The 14,116-nt window shown below is 42.9% G+C and overlaps 1 protein-coding gene across 5 annotated transcripts in view; it reads left to right on the forward strand.

Moving 5' to 3' along the window:
* Positions 1-221: 221 nt before the first annotated feature.
* Positions 222-14,116, forward strand: part of BCL2 (BCL2 apoptosis regulator) — a 179,374-nt gene continuing 165,479 nt past the window's right edge. For 2 of the 5 annotated variants that reach the window (XM_083449502.1, XM_083449505.1), the window contains exons 1-2: positions 733-1,395; positions 1,709-2,610. In XM_083449502.1, coding sequence (XP_083305628.1) covers positions 2,044-2,610 — 567 coding nt within the window. In that variant the 5' untranslated portion in view covers positions 733-1,395; positions 1,709-2,043. The other 3 variants (XM_083449503.1, XM_083449504.1, XM_083449506.1) reach the window with 3 other exon arrangements.

Here is a 14,116-nt window from a genome sequence, read left to right on the forward strand (position 1 = left end):
TTTATATTATTATTTTTGTTCAGTTCCACCTCATGCATGGGCTTTCTGGGTAGCTCCCTATCCTTTTGCTGCCTCAGTTTCCCCATCTGTAAACGAGTTTTATTGCAATGCGCTCCCCCCCCTTAAGTAGGGGGGGGAGTGCTTAGAAGCCCTCTTTCTCTCACAAAATGGCTCTTAACGGCGCCTTAAGAGCACGGGTTGAATAACCTAAAATTTAAAAAGAAGCCCATGAAAACAAAAGAAGAAAAATGAATGGCGGGGAAGGAGGGAGGAAAGAAAGAAAAGAAAACCTCCAGAGAGTGCGCGCGGGGAAAAGCAGGTTTGCCGCCTTTCCCCCCACCGTGGACCACCCACCCTCAGACCCCCCGAAATGCGGGTGCAAAAGCAAGACGCAAGTCGGAGGAGGCGAGCGAGTGCAAACACAAGGAGAAAAAATGGGTTTGTTTGTTTCTTCTCTCTCTCTCTTCCCCCCCTTTTCTTGAATGAACGGCGAGGTGGGGCCAGAGGGAAGCCGCCCCATTTGCTGAGCCCCGGAGCGTGAGAGCGGCTCGCCTCGACTCTCCGCCCCCTTGGGCTTCTGCATCGAGTGCGCTTCCCCTGCCCCCGGGACCTCCCCAACAGCCGCCGGAGCGCCGAGCCGAACGCAGCTCAGCCAGCGCATCCAATCTGCAGCCCTGGCTGGAGAAGGAGGAGGCGCCTCGTGACTGGGAAGCATTGCGCGGCTGCCCGGGGTAGCAAGGGCAGTGGGGGGTGGGGTGGGGGGTGGCGGCCAGGACCAATTAATACCTCTGAGACACGCCCCTTTGCCTCCTGGGATCTCTTCCTCCTCTCCCTATATATTACACACGCGCGCGCAACACACAAAAAACCTGTGCTGTTTTTTTTAATGGTGGGGGGTACTGTATTTTCCTCTCCCCATCCGGAGTTTAGCAGTAGAAAAGGTGGTTCATTCCAGATTTGCGCGCGCGTGTGTGTGGCATCTAAGTGGAGGGAGATCCGCGTCTGAATGAAACATTTTTTAAAAAGAAATCTAAACAGCAGGGATTTAAACATGAGGTGTTTTTTTTTATGATGCTTTTCAGAAATTTCCTCGTTTTCGTCTTGGGGCTTTTCCTGAAGTTCAGCGGCAGGGATTGCTGAGACTTGGGGCATAGCTTTGGAAATGTCATTCAAACGGGAGCCTTGTGAGTCTTCCTGGAAATCATAGCAACTCAACGGTATCTGAAGATCTTCCGCACTCTTCCCTTATTCTTTTTCTCCCCCCCAGCCCACTTTTTTTGGGGAATCATCAAAGAAACTACTGCATTTCATTTTTGTAGAGGACCTGAGACTGTTTGGATTTATTTATTTATTTTCCCTGCAAGGAAACTTGACAGAAAAGTAGATTTATTTCAAGTAAGTGTTTTGTGTTTGTTTTTTTCCCCACAGGCAATTTGCTTTGGGTAACTTTATTTCATTTCGTGGTGGTTGGTTCCCTTTAAGCGCTGGTTGAGGGTCTTTAGTTGAATGTGCTTTGCATGAATTTGCATTAGAGGTTTCTCTGCTTTAGTAAATCACATATTGGATGTCAGGGTTGTTTGTTTGTTTTTTTGGAATGTGTGCCCAGCAGTCTCCTTCATTCATGTCCTAGTCTATAGCAGCATGTAGGAGGGGTGTGTGTGTGGAAATGCACCTGACTTTGAATAAGCATCTGATTTTCTTATTTCAGATGCATTTCAACACAGAGGACGGAACGTCTCTGCAAATACGCTTCATAATAAATATTACATGTGGAATACAGTACTGGCTGCATTTTAAATCCGGTTTCCACCGTGCATCGCAAACTGAGGAGGAAAACACTGGGAAGGCGGAAATACCTTTGAGACCCTGAGGACTCCCCCATACCTCAACCAATGGAACTGCATAGAATGAAACAACTGGATTATATATAAACACTGGCACTTACTATTCCTGGCTGCTTTATTTTTGGGGGGGCGGGAGGGGGGACACTCCATCCGCTTCTGCATATATTTTTTCCCTCCTTTGCCCTACTCCTTGCTATAAATGATGGCTCAGACTGGGATAAGAGGTTACGACACAAGAGAGATAGTGCAGACGTACATCCATTACAAGCTGTCGCAGAAAGGATATGACTGGGTTGCCAGTGAAGACAGAGAAGACCTTCCTTCTCCTCCTCCTCCTCCTCCAGATCCTGCTGCTGCAGAGACCTTCCCTAACCTTGCTAGGCTGGCATCTCATCCTTCCGAGCTGCCTGTAAGTAACGTCGCCCCGGCTGACGGACCGCACCCTGTGCCGCAGGTTGTCCACGCAACTTTACGTCAAGCCGGGGATGAGTTTTCGCGGCGTTACAGGAGGGACTTTGCTCAGATGTCTGGACAGCTGCACTTGACCCCGGTCACTGCCAGAGCTCGCTTTGCGGCAGTTGTCGAAGAGCTCTTCCGAGACGGGGTGAACTGGGGGAGGATTGTGGCGTTCTTTGAGTTCGGTGGCATGATGTGCGTGGAGAGCGTCAGCCGGGAGATGTCGCCCCTTGTGGACAATATCACAGTGTGGATGACTGACTACCTGAACAGACACCTGGACAACTGGATCCAAGACAATGGAGGCTGGGTATGTTTTTCTGTGTTTCCATTTTCAAATGCATTCGTTACCACTATTTCAATATTACACCTTACCTACGTGCTTGCAGTGGGGGTCAAAGCTAGCTTGCCTGGCTAGCTGTTTTCCAAGCATGGTTGTCGCCAGTAGAATTCACGGACTCCGGTACTTAATTGTTTCTGGCAGTTTGCTTGTCCTGGTCCAAAATGTGATAACCGCTTACCATAGACCTGCCAGGTGTTCGATAGAAGAGGACCTACACTGTATCATTCCTATCTCCAGTGCGCCAGACTTTAAAAGCCAGTTGCCGTGTTGAAAGTAGATGTTTAAAAACTGAGGTGTTTCAGCAGTGATAAAGTTCCCATAAATCTCTCTAGCCTGTAGGTGACTGTGTTGCGCTTTTCTCTCTCAGGTTACAGTGAGAACTCCCCATCTTGTTTCAATCAAGGTTTAATCGCTGATGTCATTCATAGGTTGTGTGAAATTTGCTGGTAAAATGAGGTCACAGTTTAAGCATGAGAGAGGAAAACTAATGATGAGGGGGAAGCTAATTCACGTCATGTGTGGCCTATTTCTTGGTTGTGCTTGCAGAGGAAAAATGCTACTGAAATTGTATTATGACTACATAGCACAGTGGAACCCTCATTATCTGCACCTTGTTTATTTTAGACCATGTCTTGCACAAGTGTGTGTGTGTGTGTGTGTTTGCATGCGCGCCACAACCCTTGCAGGTACCCCTCACAACACTTCCATTGTTTCTGTTTATCTTTCTATTTGGGAGAAAAATGAAATTCTACATGGATGTCTTTGCATATGGTGCACAATCAGGTTAAGCAGGTGACACTTGTATTGATGGGTAAAGTTTTTACAAGAAGGAAAGCAGATATATTTACATATATATATTTATAGCAGCTGATATAACGAAATAAGTTTTTTGTTTACTTTCTTCTAAAAAAATATTCTCTAGAGTTCTTTGAAGGGGAAAGAAGAAATGAACACCTTTTAGGAAATCTGCAAATAGGTTTCTTTTCGTGACCAGTTCTTGGAAAGTGTAGGGCTTTTGTTGTGATTGAGTGCGGTTCTTAAAGAAATTGAAATCTGCGTATAGAAATTAGTGATGGCAGAGAAAGTGGAAGTGTTCTGGAAGGGTGAACTCTGCCATATGAAGATCATATGCTGTCTTTTCACCTGTCTTTAACAATGTACCCTAATCCTTTTCCATCTTGAATAAGTATCTCTTTGCACATAATTGTTTTATGAATCAGTTAACCAGTATGTCTCATCTTTTTGCATCATTAGATTCAACCAGTGATTCCCAACTGGTGGGTTGGGCTGCAGACACTAGTGAGGTGTCCTCATGGTAGAAAGAATGGAGTTGTAGACAAAGTAAAACTAGAAACACAAGAGGTAAAGGAAGGGTAACTTTTGTGTATGAGACTGAGACCAAAGGGTGGGCTTACTTTGTTTATGAACTTACGCTTCATAAATAGTCAAGCCATGTTAATAGTACATACCCCCATTTTCTGTTGTTGAGAGACAAAGATATATGCTCTGCAAATGTCTCCTATTATTATAAAAAAAAAATATAAATCATTTTAAAACAGAGTACACCTAACATTGACCTATTTTATTCATCCAACTGTGTAGAGAGTAGTAAGCTTCCATATTACTCACAAGGCTGCCTTCACACCAAAGTATTTGGAAAGGAAGGAAAATCCATTTTTTAACCTCTGCTGTTTTTTCTTGTGGACCTTCACAACATCTTCTCTCCACCTCTTGTTGCTAATGGATGCGCCACCTTAGTTTTTACCTCAATAGATTGTTTCAGTGCCAGCAACCTAATACCATATTTTGTACCTCTTAGCAGAACTTAGGGCAAACAGATGGACATTGCCTTCAGTGCAACTTCAGAGCTCTTAATGGGATGCATGCTCTTTAGAGATGTTCCATGTATTTGCTGGAAGACAAGCTGGTGCACATATTTAGGATCAGGGTGCATGTATGTGCTCTGCCACATCAAGTGACGACTCTTACGTGTGAAGAGGCCACCACAGAGGAAACGTCTCCTCACATCACCTCAAACACAATTCTCTTTGGTTCGCACATTTAGCTGCCAGCCACCAGATGCACAGTAATCAAATGATACATATATATGCATGTTGGACTGTGCACTAGTTTTGAAATAAATGCCTTCTTTCAAAATAAACTCCCTTTATTCAAGGAAGCTTGATGTATTCTGGAACAAAGAACATCCTTTAAATTAAACGTATCCAGAACTGCTATACTTAGTGTGCCTCAACTCTGTATTTTGGAAGTGTTTTTCTCCTAGAGAGCAGTTCTTCTTTTTATTCTTCCTTCCACCCCAAACTGGTTATTATTCACCAGAGGAAAGAGAAACATGTGACTCACTTTCTGGGTGGCACATGAGAACACAAATGATTTGCATGCCAGCTATAATACCGCAGTATTGCTCTTGCAAACAAGACATAAATCACAGTAGAAACTTAATATGGACTGCAAGGCACTAATATGTAGCTTTCCCTGTATTCAGTAAATGTACGTTTCCCAACCGGACAGTTTCGTTTTAATTTCCAGTGTCTACCACCTCCCCCCTACCCCCAAATATGCTTATAATAAAGAATGACTTTCTTTTGAAGTGATGAAAGCAGACAAGCTGTTCATGAATTAGGAATCTGACTTGATCTGAAAGGTGATTACCTTTGGGCAAACTTGTATTTTTCTTGGAAGGCACTTTCCTCTGCAACTGAAGTGTGGAGATGCTTGAGTATACTGCATGTCGGCAACTCTCAGAGTGCTGCTCTTCAGAGCCCAGCATGTGGCTCTTCTTAAGGGTTTGAGGTGTTCCAAAGGGCGGGGGGGGGGGGAGTAACCTTAAAACCAACAGAAATGCATTTAAGTATATTTATGCAGTTAAGTGACAAGTCTACATTTGTATTAGTAGCCTGTTACATGGGAGGACGGGACTCCTTGTTTTTGCCTGCATGCATGGCATAGTCTTCGGAACATTTCTTAGCTGGAAGGTATTAGCTAGAAGATACCTGCATGCTCAGTACCTAATAAAAAACACACCTACTAGTGAGCAAACAGCCCTGCCAAATCAGACAAAAGGCATGTCAAATCCAACACTTTTCACACAGTGACAGTTCCTATGGGAAACCCACAAGACAGTGTTGGTTATTTGTACTGGTTTCAGATCTCATTGGGGTATCTTTTTTATCTACTGATAGTCATTTCAGTTCTTTAACACTGCTCCTTAAATTGCATCATCAATGCACAAAAGGACAATGCCAGCTGGTTTGCAGGAACCCCTAAAGCTTGCAAACTTAAAAACTCCCAAACAACTCAGGTGGGAAGAAGCCCAAAGATAACTGTTGGCCAACTGTTGGGGTGTGTGTGTGTGTGTGTAAAACCTGGAACAGGAGATGGAATGGATTGGCCGGAACACTGAATAGAAGCCCTCTACAGATTTTGGTGGAGTCACCACTTGTTTGCTTTCTGTAGCACTTTGGTGAATGCAAAGTTCTTTTACCAAGCAACAACTAGGTGGAATAAGTTAGGCAACAAAGCCAACATTTATACTGTGTCCAGAGCCTCCATCTATTCTGTCTTTGGAATAGAATTTTGGCATGTTGAGGAGATATATCTACAGGAATTTAGGTAAGGTTTCCTCCCCAAAAAATAGTCCTGGGAATTGTAGGTTGGTGAAGAATGTTAAAGATCCTTTCGAACTGCAGTTTCCTAACAGCGATGTGGGGCTTTTCCATAGAAAATTTTCAGTTTTGTATGTTTTGTTAGGAACAATGTATGGTTTAAGAAAAGTCTGGCAACTTCCACTTGCTAAATTAGATTATTCTCCAGAACACCAGAAGATTTCCTATAAATTTATGTACGGTGGGTAAAAAAATCCTATTCAGAAGTTTTCCAGAAATCCCACATCACTGCTTCCAAGGGGGAAGAAAGTGTGACTAGTAAACCACTTGAAGACAGTACAGTGGTACCTTGGTTCTCGAATGGCTTGGCTCCTGAACAAATCGGTTCCCAAATGCCGCAAATCCGGAAATGAGTATTCCGGTTTGTGAAGGTTTTTTGGAAGCCGAATGTCCGACTCAACTTCTGCGGCTTCCGATTGAGTGCAAGGAAGCTCCTGCAGCCCATCAGAAGCCGCACCTTGGTTTTCAAATGGTTCTGGGAGTCGAACGGACTCCTAGAATTGATTAAGTTTGACAACGAAGGTACCACTATAGTGTAGATACACAGCAGCTAGAAGTTTTGGATACCTGCAGCCTGGATCCACAACTGGCTCTGCATCTTTTGTTTCCTGATGATTGTGCCATTTCTTTCGAGGTGACCTTTCAGCACCTCCAAAACTCATTGGAAAGCTATTGAAATGCTTTGTTCTGCAGACAGTGCTGCAACTCTATATAGAAATTATTGTTATTGTTTCTGTTACTATGTTGTGCATTTTTTGGTGTTTTTATATTGTAAACTGCCCTGTGATCCTTGGATGAAGGGCAGTATAGAAATTAAATGAATGAAAGAGTAGAGTAGAGTAGAATAGAATACGGTACACCTATCTTTGTAACCTCTCTAGGTGGGTCATTCTGCATGGTTTGGCTTTCCCCCCAGTCTGTTTCACATGTCTTGGACCACAACTCCCATGATCCCTGATCATTTGCTATTTATATATATTTATATATTATTCATAACCTTTGCAGTTCAGTCTGAAAGTTCCCAGGGCAGCAGCACGCAAACAGTTTATTGATATTGACAATTTATGGACACCACAGCAATATCATGCAAAAGAACCAATAGATACCATAAGCTGCAGCCTGGGAGCGGGGTGGGGAAGCCCAGTTCTTAAATTGGCCATCTCCAAAGCCTTGAATGAAAAAAACAATAATGTGTTTTAACTTAGATAATGTCGGGGACAGGTACATCTCCAGGGGGAGGGAGTCCCACATCCGGTGGGGAGGTCCAGCCATAGTAGAAAAGGGACCTGCTCTGCCAGACAGTAAACTAGAGCTGTCAATGGAACTACAAGCAGATCCTCTCCCACAGATCAGCACGGGTCAGCAGGTAATGGAGAGGTACTCCATTCAAACATTGGCGCCTCTCGCCCTGGCTGTGTAGGGCTTTATATAGAACTGGGCGCAGTAGCAAACTCTCTACCAGTGCGGAGGTTTAAAGGCTGGTGGCACACAATCCCATTTTTTCAGCTCCAGCGAGTAAACTGTCTATTCTGGCTGCCACATTTTGTGGTCCAAAAAACATCTGGAGGGCACCATGTTGGGGAAAGCCGGCTCATTCTGATCAAAGGGAATTAGGCTTTTAACAAAGACATGCATTTTTATAAGCAACGGCCGTGCTCGGATGTGCTTATGGGGGGGGCGGGAGAGAGCGAGAAGCTCTCTGATGGAAAAGTGCCTTTTAGAGTCATATGCTGATCCTGCAGACTTTTATGTTTGGCCTGTTTTTACATGCTTTTATTCCGCTGTTACTAAACTGTAGTTCTCTTTTTGTTCCAGTTGACTGACTGCCTAATGTGCTCTCCAACTTTCTGTTGTGCTTTCTAGTCACTGACGCACGCAGTTCCAGTCTCCTAAATGTCAGTGGTCACAGAGTACCAGAAACCCTTCAGAAACGGCAGCCGTAACATCAGTTTCCCCCTCTTCTTTTTCCCCATCTTAGATTGTAGCTAGATAATTGCACACAATTGTGTGTGGGACTGCTGAGTTTAAAGACCTGAATATATATTTTAATACACTCTTCATTTGAACCCTGTATCTGAAGTTGGGCAGTCCTGCAATGCATTTGAAAGTGTTTTAACAATTCAAGAAAATACCTTTTGCAAACTTATCTTCCTCTTATCATTATTTATTAATCGCCTTCCGCATACATATCTCAAGGTGAGCTGCTAAATGTAATAGGAACAACGAAAGCAGTACAAAAATAACAGAATGATACTATTATTGTTTATTATTATCAGCTTTTCTTTCAGAGGTGAATTGTATAAGGTTTTAAAGATAACTATCAGGTATGATTAGGACTGTAATGGGTCTAACACTGGCATACAGCAGAGGAGACTTAGGCCTGAGGTCTTGTTTCAAAAGGCATGAATGTTGTTGTTTTTTCTTGAATTCATCTCAGTGGTTGGAAAACATATTGCTTATAGTGTGCTTATAGGGTTCATTCTGGTGTATTTGACCAGACAATGAACCTTTCTTATTGAAGAAGAAAGTGTTTTGTTTGCAATGGGAACAACGGTGTGCATGCTGTTTCTAAACAGCTGATTCCAGCTTAATGCAAGTGACTCTTGAAAACAAATACTTGTTTTCAGGGAGATTATTTAAGAAGAGGAAAAGTGGACAGAGGAGCTTGGTTAAAGAGCATCTAGCCACCCGGGCATGAAGTGTCTGCTAATTATTTGTAGGCATTTACCAATCAAAAACTGAACCTGAGCGACAAATTCCTCCTTTTGTTTTCTGCAAGCTGGGACCTGAACTGTTCTACATATCCTCCTTTTCTCAGACAAATGGGGAAAGAAAGTTTATGCTTCACTTCATATCTCCATGCAGCAAATGCTGGTTCTGGAGGTCTGTGGCCAAACAGTAATAAATACCGTATCCATTAGAAGGGAGTTGAGCTTACTGGCAACACAGCACACATATTTCTGAGGGCAGTTCTGGGACAGTGTTTTTCATTCCATGTATAACAATATGACAGATGGAGGTGCGCGATGTTGTAAATCTTCTCCACAAGAGGAATAGCATATAGGAATACTTGGCAAATGCAGAATGATGTTGTTGATGGATTAGGGATTTGTCCTTTGATTTCATTAACAATTTGATTTTTAGAACTCTGTTCCTGAAAGTGTACACAGTTTGACAACTTTTCCAAGTTGAATTAATTATTTGACTGTGATCCTAACCTCGCTTGGGAGTCATTGCCATCCAACTAGACTTACTTCTGAATGGACATGTATAGGATTTCACTGTTAGTCAGAATCCAACCTATGGTTCAAGACAACTTCATTTTCACTGAATCTGAAGAGTTCAGGGGTTGTTTTTTAAATGCCAAAAGTTTCAGAGACTAGATCTATAAGGAAGCATGCAGAAAGTAGTGTGCATATCTCATATCTCTGGATCAAGGCTAGGTGATTTGAATTATTTGAAATACTTGTTTCAGCTCATATCTACTCTAGTCCATTGGCAAATGCTTCAGTATTAGTTAAAAACATTTAAGCATACAGTACTAGCTGAATAGACTACCAAAGTCGTGACTCTTAAGATTGATTCAGGTTTCTGCAGTTGTATACATTAAGCTAGCTGTAAAAGACTGCCTGTGTATACAATATATATTTTAAAACAGTTTCAGATCTGTTTTAACTATTATAACTCTCCCAACAGGCTAAGGATAAAAAACATTTTCAGCAGTCTCCAGAAACTAGCTTTTCTCTTAGGAATCCCATATGGACAATAGTTTACATTTGTAATGTAGGTGTACCTGTGAGACAAATAATAATATTTAACTGATGTCCACGAATGGAGCAATAGATAGACTAGAGCTTTAGACTAGAGCAATGATAGAATTTTTCCTACTCTCCACTAAGGGGACAATCTTATGGTGAGATTCTCTGGGATGAGGGATGAGAGGCTCAGGATGCGGAGAATTATACTAATTTTCACCCCCAGAGGCACACTCCATTGTCTCTCGAGACAGATGGATGCCAACATCATACATGTTTCATATTATACATGCATTCCCTTTAGGGTTTCCTAAAATAACTAGCATATAAACAGGTGCATACAACAGTGTATAAAACCTGTATAAAAATACTAACACACATGTATACTAATAAAATTATGCTGCAGAAAGTATGGGACTTGGCCCTTAGGTATGTATAAAGTTTGTATTTTTTGCATACAGTTTTGCATAGATTTTCACACACCCACACCCCACCTCAGACATAAGCAGGTGCTCAGTGGAAGAGGCAGTCTGATGCAGTCAAAGCCTGATCAGGTTGGAAGTGCCAACCTTTATATATTAATGCATTTGAAACAGATTTCTCCTCCATCCCTATCCGCCTCTCAGTGCTGTCCAGTGAGGACTTGGGGCCTTCCTCTTCCATTGCTTCTGGCTTAGCAGTGGCAGCCGAGTCCTGCCTCCCACCCAACGCCTCAGTGGCCATGTCGGCAGCTTTGAAGGGGGAAAGAGTTTTCAGGCTGCCGCTCTGACAACTCTAAAAAACAAATGTTTAGAATTCTGCCTGCTCAGAATTGTTAATAATCAAACAGTGAAGGCCGAAACAATTTCAGCCAAGCTATTCACACGAGAAATTTATTTACTGTCAGTTTCTGATCAAAGCTTACTCCCTCCCTGCCACATTCCCCCTTTGTGGGTGTAATTTGGGAGGTGAAATTACTCTCAGAGGAGATGCACATGCCATAAAGACCCTTCCTAAACTAGTTGTTCCCTTGAAAACAATTGTACCCCCATTAGATCTTAAGGGGTGGGGAGAATTTTTCAACTCTGATTCAGAACATCTTCTAAGGCTAGTCACATTACAGGGCAATAACATACAGTGTAAGTCATAGAGAAATGGTCATAGAGAAATAACGCATTCGACTAACACATAGCTGGCATGGGGAACAGTTTTTAAGTTTTTCAGCTGCCTTCCTTATGCAGTAATATGTACCAAATGACTTTCTGTTGACAATCTTTCTCATAATTGTCTTTATGTTGATGGCAGAAACATTGCAATTGGAAACCGAAATTTTGGGGATTTTACTGAGCGTGACATAGCCAAGCTGTCGGTTTGTGTGTGGTGCCTTTAATATGTTGTAAAACCTTTACGTCAAAGTCAGGAAAGAAAAGCACTTTCTGAGTTTTCCTCACCCCTCAAAACGCAATTGCTATTATTCAAACATTTTTTCTTTTTCTTTTTTAACAAACTACAGGAACTCTGGATTTTACATCAAATGTATCTCAATGAGTGTGGTACAATATTTAAATCTTTGTTCTTGTTATCTGCTTTGAGCCCTATGGATGGGTGATGACTCAGAAGAAGTTTATATAGAGTAACTAACAGTTAACCAGTCTAACAGGATACCCAGGGTGACAGTTACTAAATTTTAAATAAAAAGGTTTGCAGTGTGTAGTTATAGTCTATGATGCAAGGAAAACTAGATGCACCTGAGGGCAGAATTACGTATTACAAAGCAAACACATTCTTACCCCTTGTAATGTTAAATCTCCCTAGGAATTGGCTTCCACACAGGGCTGGTTTTTTAAAATTGTTTCCCCCTAACCAGGCTTTGAGACCAGAAAGAGCTTGGTGTGAGGAAATTGGCAATGTATAATAATAATAATAATAATAATAATAATAGTTGTTGTTGTTTTAATTTATATCCCGCCCATCTGGCTGGGTTTCCTCAGCCACTCTGGGCAGCTTACAGCTTATATAAAAACACAACAAAACATCAAACATTAAAAAACAAAATAGCCTATACAATCAACAAGCCAATAGATCAATAGAAAACAACAACAACAACAACCAATCTAACTAAACATTTAACCAACACCAACTGGACAAAAACAAAATAGAGGAACTAAAATTAGAACCATTTAAAACATTTTAGCCAATTGCCCCAACCTAAGAGTTCTTCCCTCCTGCCAACCTAGCAGTTCGAAAACACGTCAGTGCAAGTAGATAAATAGGTACCGCTCTGGTGGGAAGGTAAACAGCGTTTCCGTGTGCTGCTCTGGTTCACCAGAAGCGGCTTAGTCATGCTGGCCACATGACCTAGAAGCTGTACGCCGGCTCCCTCGGCCAATAAAGCGAGATGAGCGCCGCAACCCCAGAGTCGGCCACAACTGGACCTAATGGTCAGGGGTCCCTTTACCTTTACCTTAAGAGTTATTCCAGCAATGTCCCAGTGGCCTCTCAGGAGCCTCTTTTAGCTGTTCAAAGTGAGTCTGAGCCTTGGAGATGTGGAAATGAGCTTTGCAGCAGGGAGCAGGTCTTTCTTCCAGCACTCATGGCAGCAGTAATGTAATTGGAAGCTTGCTGATCTCCCCTGCAGATCCTTCTAACTGATTTCCCCCTTGAGATTCCCTCCTCTCCTTCAGTTTTTTGTTAAGCCAAATACATGCCTTTGGGAAACGTGTTTGATAGTTTAACATGCAGTTCTTACCTTAGGGCAGTGGTTTTCAACCTTTTTGAGTCCATGCTGGTGCCCTTGACCATGTGGGAGCCATTTACACTGGGGTTCCATTACAGGACACATTTAAGCAGGGATTCCCTTGTTCTGTACCGGCCCCACTTTGCTTTGCCCCCCATTCTGGCCCACAACCACCCCTTTTCAGGTGCAGTTTTTGGCATGTGTGTAAGTGCGAGCAGCAGGAGGAAGAGCAGGACTCAGGTCAGGCCAGAGAAAAGAGACAGACAGATAAAGAGAGAAAGATTTGCAGATATGCAGGTAAGATAGTTGACGTGAAGAGAGAGAGAGAAGGAGAGCCCTCCTTCTGACCAGTCACGTCTGACCCAATCACCCAAGGGTGCCAGGGCACACCGATGGAAAACCTCTGCCTTAGGGAATACAGTGGTGCCTCGCAAGACGAAATTAATTCATTCTGCGAGTTTTTTCGTCTTGTGAATTTTTCGTCTTGCGAAGCACGGTTTCCCATAGGAAATGCATTGACGGTTTCCCATAGGAATGCATTGACAGTTTTAAGAAAAAGGCGCAAGACGTTTTCGTCTTGCGAAGCAAGCCCATAGGGAAATTCATCTTGCAAAGCAACTCAAAAAACAAAAAACTCTTTCGTCTTGCGAGTTTTTCGTCTTGCCAGGTACCACTGTATAAGAAACCAGTGGATCATTAAGTGCTTAAGGTTGCAACCCTATACCTACTGGGTATAGGAGCTAGAGGAGGAGGAAGATAGAGGTGAAGAAAGAGCTGTGTGTGGAGGGGGAGCCTTTCCCCATCCTCTGGACCGCCTGGGAAACTCCACAAACCTGCTGTACCTGAAACTGGATGTGGAGAGAGCAGCTGAATGAGACACACCTGTTGGCAGCCCGAGGAAGCGCCATCCAACTTGGGTCTGCCTGTAAAAAGCAAGTCCAGAGTTAGAGACTTAAGAACCCAGAGGCTGAGATGCAGGGTATGTCAGGAAGGGAAATGAATCGATACTAATGGCTATATTTTAGTAACTTTGTATTAGCGTAACATTTGTAAATGTAACTGTGTGTTTTTGTAATATTTTAAGTTAAGTCTGTTGTTGCTTCAGTCACTTGTCAGCCACTTAGAAATGTGGAAATTAAATAATCAAAGTAGTCCAGATGTTTTGGGCTACAACTCGGATCGATCCTGACTAGCCCATGCCGAAGGGAGTTGTCGTCCAAAGCAACTGGATGGCATCAGGCTGACGAAGGATGAGCTATGGGACAGTGGTGGCAGAGGAGTGGACTGTCCTTTAGCTACAGGGCTGACCAAACGCA

The sequence above is a fragment of the Podarcis tiliguerta genome (genome assembly GCF_965153285.1).
Source record: "Podarcis tiliguerta genome assembly, chromosome: 7".
In the NCBI taxonomy this organism is placed as follows: Eukaryota; Metazoa; Chordata; class Lepidosauria; order Squamata; family Lacertidae; genus Podarcis; species Podarcis tiliguerta.